The sequence below is a fragment of the Labrus bergylta genome, chromosome 8 (assembly GCF_963930695.1).
Source record: "Labrus bergylta chromosome 8, fLabBer1.1, whole genome shotgun sequence".
NCBI lineage: Eukaryota > Metazoa > Chordata > Actinopteri > Labriformes > Labridae > Labrus > Labrus bergylta.
Genome location: NC_089202.1, coordinates 15,519,632 through 15,526,320, shown reverse-complemented (window position 1 = coordinate 15,526,320; position 6,689 = coordinate 15,519,632). Strand labels below are relative to the sequence as shown.

The window sequence follows — 6,689 nt, the reverse complement described above, 5'->3', positions numbered from 1 at the left end:
CTCAGCGGCTTCCGGCACTTCTTTGACTTGTTTACTGTTAACAACATATCAGATCAAGCTCTCCTGTTCATCTTAAGGTCTTCTCTATTTCATATCTGATTCCTATAGCATCCTTGTCCTCTCTTCCAAGATGTTTTTTAGTTCCTAATCACTCTACTACACTGCTCTGTGAAGTATTCTCTTTGGTCACCGACAGCCCATTTTCTTATACATTACTTTGTTTTCCTCCACAGTAAAGCTCTTGATTTCAGACGTATTCTTCTCTTACGCTGGTCATGATGGTCAGTCGGTTACAATTCAATTTGAGAGTGACCACATGAGTATGTTTAAGTCTTTTCAGAGCTACATGATCTCCTTCTGAATGAGGGAATCTTTAACATCTTACCTATTATCGGACTTCTGTCCTCTGTGCATCTCAACAGACTGGGTCATCTCACCTGCTGCCTTCCTATTGGTATAGAGGAAGTTATCTATAGAAAGAGAAGGAAGACACTCGCTATTGTAGATACAGGGAAGTAAGAAAGTTTCCCTGCTAAATTTAGGACATTAATCAAACAATGACTTTGACCTCAAAAGCTGTGACTTAATCCCCATCTCCAACTTAATGTGACTAGAAGAAAAGACCCAACAGCCACAAGAGGTCACTGTATCTAGCTTTTATCTCTATATTGCTGTGAAAGCTCACAAAGCCACAAACATGTATATTATCTCTGTGGCCACCTTCATGTGTTTAGAAGGAACCAAATCACAATTGAAGTCTAATGTATGAACACAATACTAAGGCATATTAAGTAAACTATATTTGTTTAAAGTATGAGTATGGATACTACTTACTGTTAGTGTGTAAGAGCATTTTATGTGGGCTGAGTAAATGATTCAGTACGGGGTTAGGTGTTTTGAGAATTAATACTATTGTATAAGTGTGTATGAAGTTTAACATCTATACTGACATGTGAGAGTGCAACTTCTTTCACAGTTTTACACAAGTGTTTATTGCATTTTTGTGCACATAATTATTTTAGAAAATGTTAGACTTTTTCTTACACGCTTGTACTTACCTACTGTCTTAGTTTCCTAGAAACCCCAAGTTTGTTGACTTTATCAGCCTCTGTTGTTTTCATGATTTTGTTGTCTGTCTTTTAATTGATTCTGACTCGATGCCATTGTAAATGAGGGTTGTCCCTCTTTCGAGTATAAATAAAGGTTGAATGAATGAATGAAGAACAGTTAAGTTTCATAAAATGCTAATTTTCCCTTGTTGTGTCACAAAAAAAAACTATAAAGACTACACACTCAAACCAAGTATATTCAGTTCCGTAATGCAATGAACGTAATAAACAAAAACATGAACTCACCTGAAAGCAGCATACTTTTCCTGAATGGCTCCTGAGGCCGGGTTGAGTTAGAGCCAGCTTAATTTTCATGCTTCACTTTCGGTGTACCTACAGTTTCAAACATGAATGGCCAGAGAAGGTAGCACTTATCTTTTACTTTGTTATTAACCGTAGCCAAGTACGTCTATATAAATAATCTAATGGCTATGTAACCCCACTCTCTCTTGTTATCTAGCTATATGGGTCTCCTGTATTCGCACCTATGATTCGCACTTTAAGTTTAAGTTAACTTTAAGTTAATAAAAAAAAAACATTTAGTGTGATAAGGATACATGCGTTTAAACATATGCTAACCAAAACGTGTTCTTTTAAGCGTTTTGAAAACATCACATAGGCCTTTGGGGGAATCGTGTAGTCTACCTGACAGGAAGTGTAGACTGAAGAGACGCAGGTAATATTTCAGATGAAGCTCACTTTATCATGCAGTTTTTACATGTCCTTTTCTATATTTAAGAGTTTGTATTTGCACTCTGCATCCACGAACTGCTTTATTCGTTAGATTTTACAGAACAGATTTGTAGAAAACTAAAAAGTCTGTTTTTGATTATTTTCACACACATTTGTATTCGTAATTCTCTTTCACTTATGTGAATAAGTGTTTATTATTTCTCTCTTTGTCCACCTTACTCGTCCTTGTGAAACTTACTATGTATGATTTTTGTTTTTTTAAATCTTTATTGTTATATTTGTCTCTTTCAGCCACATTTCCTTCCTTGTATAAATAAAAATACTTGGACATATCATACTACTAAGTCTGATTTCAGGAAAATATATAGTCCCATGTAGAATAATAAAATGCATTAAGGATCTATTGAAGAGAATCAGAATGTGTAAAAATCATGGCTGCAAAACCTCCAACACCAATTTGCTTCCCAATGTTAAAGCCATATTTGTTTATGTCAAAGGGAGAAACTATCATAGTTCATAAATAATGCCGACATTGAAAAATAACGATTAGCAGACAAATCTCCCCTTTCTAGTGGATTACTAAGCAGTGTTACCCAGCTAAATTGATTTACCCAGTTATAAGAGCTGCCCAATGTATGATTTTAAACGGCATATTTATTTATAGCGGTCAGTTATCTTGTCAGAGGTAATTTTTAGTATTTTGCAGGAAATTTTCCAGTTTTTATTTTGATTGTTCTCATTGTGCAGAAATGCTTCAGATTATTTTCTTTGACACTCAGTAGCATCAAACACCCTGTTTGTGCACTAATTATGTAATTTATTATTATTTTTTTTACAAATCATACAGCAAAGATCTCAGGAGAAACAAAACAATTCATAACAAGCATGTCTCATTAAACATTGACCCATACCGTATAAACAAACCCCGGATACAATAGTGTCTTACGCCAGTTGATCTACCCTGCAGACTAAAATAAAATAATGCCTTTGGTAGGGCTGTAAGGAGATCTGTGCAATAAAAATATGACAATGTGTTCAATTCACTTTTCACAATAGATTAAAACAGTCATCTGGGTCAAGTGGTTCCATAAAGTTATTTTAAATAGTTACACAGATATTAGTTTAGACTTAAACAAAGTCTATTAGTTGACTGTTTGCAGTTCTCAGAATGACCACTTTAAATCAGGCAAGCTTATTTACAGTCTTCTTCATGCTCTTAAAGCTTAACGACATTTAGCAACGTGCCCAGAAAGATGGTGAGAGCGAGCAAACCTGCGGAGGCAGTTAGGACAGGAAAATGGCTTCTCCCCTGTATGTGTTAACATGTGAGTTTTCAAGTGGCCTGACAAGCGAAAGCTTTTTTCACATTCTGAGCATGTGTAGGGACGCAGGTTAGTGTGACTCCTCCGATGCTTGCCCAGGTCACCAGAGGAGGTGTAGCAGCGATGGCAGTCTGGACATTCAAAGGGCTTTTCTCCAGAGTGTATCCTCTTATGCTTCACCAGGTCACCAGACTGGGTGAAACTCTTGCTACATTCATCACATTTGTAGGGTCTCTCACCAGTGTGAGTGCGTTGGTGGTTTCTTAAATGTGCAAGGCGAATGAACCTATTGCCACAGACTGTGCAGTGATAGGGTCTTTCTCCAGTGTGTGTCCGCAGGTGTATTTTTAAAGCCCCTAGATCGCCAATCTTTAGCCCACAGTCCCCGCACTGGTGAGCTTTCTCGCTGTTGTGGAGTTTGCTGTGAACCCTCAAGTTTTTCCTGGTGTTAAAGTTCTTCCCACACACATTGCAGTGAAAAGGTTTTTCACTGGAATGTGTCCTCAAGTGAAGATTCAGACTTGCCTTCAATCCAAACTCCTTTCCACATACAGAACAAGAATATTCCTTCTTGCTGGAGTGTGTTGTCAAGTGGCAGTTAAGGTGATGTGATCGTAAGAAGGCCTTCCCACAAACCTGACATTTGTACGGCTTCTCCCCTGTGTGAATTTTCATGTGTTGCCGCCAACCACTGCGCTCCACAAACCTCCTGCCACAATCTTTGCAGACAAACGGACGGTCTCCTGTGTGGGTACGCATGTGATCTTCCAGGCTTTGAGGTGTGCGCAGGATCTTACCACACTCTGGACATGGCACACCAATATCCAGACAGATTGGCTTATCCTCCGCTTCTGTGGTATCTGGTTTATGACACAAATGAGGCCCTTGTCCCCAGGTAGCTTTGAAACTTTTCCCACAATCGGCACAGCTGAGATGCCCTCCTCTGGTTACCACAGACATACTGTGCCATCGCTGACAGTGATTCTTGAGGTTCTTTAGGTACTGAAAGCTGCGTGCACATGTTGGACAGGGGTAGAGCCTTCGTGGAGGGGCAGATGGGTGGGCTTCATGTGCATGGACCCTCAGCTTTACTTTAGAAGTAAAGGTGCTACTGCAGACTGTGCAGGTGTGTTTTTGGATAAGGTTCTGTGTGCTGCTTGAGAGGCATTTTTTCAGACTAGCGAGATATTGCTTCTGATGGACCCACTTGACGTGCTTCTCTAAGAACTCCAAGTCAGTAAAGGAGACGGAGCAGTGGGGACATGGAAAGAACTCAGATGATGATTCTAAGAAAAGCAGAAACAATGAGAATGAAGAGAACATTAAATGTAAGAATTGGTAATATCAGCCTACCTAATACACTGACTTTAAAAAAAAAAAAAGAACGAGTTTAAGTTAATAAATTGCAGGCTGTTCTAGTATTATGTATGTATTATGATTGATAATTGTTAATAACTAAGTACAGAAGCAAAAAATGCAATTATCAAAATAAAAATACTCTTTTGCGGATAATGTTTATAAAACAGCTGCAGTATTTCACGCTAACAAATTATTCAGGAAAACACATCCAAAAAACTGCTAAATAGTGGCCATCTGCCGGGTTTTATTACATAACGACAATATACATTTTAATTAATAAAACAACGGTACTCACATGGAAATAAGCATGCAAACAAACACAAAAAGCCAACACAACATGCTGGGATATTAAAACTGTTTCCTACCTGTGCAGACCTGCTCATCCTCTCCAGAATCTTCCTGGATGTTGTCCACATCCTCTTCAGCATCTCCCTCCTCTTTCATCCGCATCTCGGACTCCTCCTTGACAGCAGCTTCAGTGTATTCATACTCTGGCTGCTCAAACTCGTCCTTTATGAACACCTGTTGGCTGGCAACATCTGGCCAGGATGTCACAGTGTTGGGGTTAGTGTCTGAGCAGCTTAGTGAGTTTAAATTGAGCTCCCCACTGATCTCCTGTGAACGTGGTTCCTCCTTAATGTGTACGTTCAGGCCTTCTCCATTAGTGCAAATTTCACGAGTGTCTTCTTCGGGCTTACATTCCCTTTGAACTACGACCACATTGTGCGGTGTCTTCTCTGCAGTTGACTTGTTTTGCAAAGACTTCTTCTTGGCAGCTCTCATCTTCATGTTGTCACTATTAATTGGGATTAGGATTTTGTGATCCTTTTGAAGTGTGCTGTGGACCAGAGGAACGCCGCATTATTCTGCTGAATATCTATAAAGGCAAAGTTACCGACATACAAGGAACTGACAGCAATGCAAAAACAAAAACAAGTGGTTATATTCCTGTTATGTGTTCGCGTCCTTGCTCATCTACGCTAACAGCAGCTTTAGCCTAGCAGCATCGAGCTGCCGCTGATTTGCTCCAGTTTGCTGGTAACTAAGCGACTGTCACTGTCATTACGCTGTGTCCGCTGAAAGGCCCAAACTCACCTTTGTAAATGCTATAATTCAGCAAGAACATATTTTAAAGAACTAAGCACGCGTTGACTAAGCGTCTACATTACACGAGAATGTGCAGCGATAATAGGATAATAACACAGAACCGGACTTCCTGTGGTTTCAAGCCAATCAGCTCAGATCAGTGACGTTTACGTTCACCGTCCAAAGTGCAATTAAAGGGACAGGAACAATTACAGGACATCAACAACTATTTTACTCTGACCAGACTCTGACTCATTCATAGATTTACCTTCACCATATCACAATTAATCCAAAAATATCTGACTTTAATTTACAACAGAAGAAATGACGATTTTTGTTGTTGTGTGTGAATGTTTTTGTTTATTTTTACTTTCTTTCATCATTAGCTCAGTATTTTTTTGTATTATTACTATTATTATTCTTGTTATTCTTGTCTCTACATGAATTTGATGACATCTAGATGTTGCTTTGCACTGGGCTCGGGACGGGGGGGAGGTGAATGTCAGTACCGTGCTGTTGTAAGACGGGTTATAGATATACTGTATGTTACTGCTGCTGGTACTGTCTTGCCTGCATGGTGTCTATTGTTTGGGGTAAAATTAATTAAAATAAAATAATTGAAAAAAAGAAATTAGGATTTTTTATTTTATTTTAATGTTATTAGAAATGTATTTAGAAGGATGTTGATATAAAGTAAAGGCTTTCCAAAAGACCTAATTTGAAATTCATTACTTATTCACTAAGACCCCAATCTGGGAAGTTACAAAGTTTCCATGAAATCTATTTCGTTTTTTTTATTTACTCATGTAATGTTTATTTCTATTTTATTATATGCGTCTCATTTTGTTCCCGTTCATTTAGTCATTTTTTGTTTAGATAAAAAATAACTTGTTATCCCCTAACTCTTTTTCAAACTGCAGTGTTCAACTGATGTCGATTTAGTAACACAAAAATTATAAACAAAACAAATAAAGTCACCAAAAGCAAGAGTGTTCAAATTTGGCTCTTAAGAGTTTGAATAGACAGATAAGAAACCTCTATTCAAAACCCAGAAAAAATTATCTAATTTGAAGTTATTATTAGCATGTCAAAATCGAAAAACATATAGCATCGTATTGTC

General features: G+C 38.1%; 1 protein-coding gene across 2 annotated transcripts; it reads right to left on the bottom strand.

Moving 5' to 3' along the window:
* Positions 1 to 2,598: 2,598 nt before the first annotated feature.
* On the bottom strand, positions 2,599 to 5,705 carry LOC109996292 (oocyte zinc finger protein XlCOF6). 2 transcript variants are annotated; one of them, XM_029280494.2, is made up of 3 exons: positions 5,579 to 5,700; positions 4,849 to 5,321; positions 2,599 to 4,410 (listed from the first exon to the last, which is right to left on the bottom strand). In XM_029280494.2, exons 2-3 carry the CDS (start codon positions 5,270 to 5,272, stop codon positions 3,026 to 3,028), a joined length of 1,809 nt encoding a protein of 602 aa, XP_029136327.1. In that variant the 5' UTR covers positions 5,273 to 5,321; positions 5,579 to 5,700; the 3' UTR covers positions 2,599 to 3,025. The 2 variants fall into 2 exon arrangements, with proteins under 2 accessions (XP_029136327.1, XP_020506005.1); XM_020650349.3 differs by having other exon boundaries at positions 4,849 to 5,705.
* Positions 5,706 to 6,689: the final 984 nt, after the last annotated feature.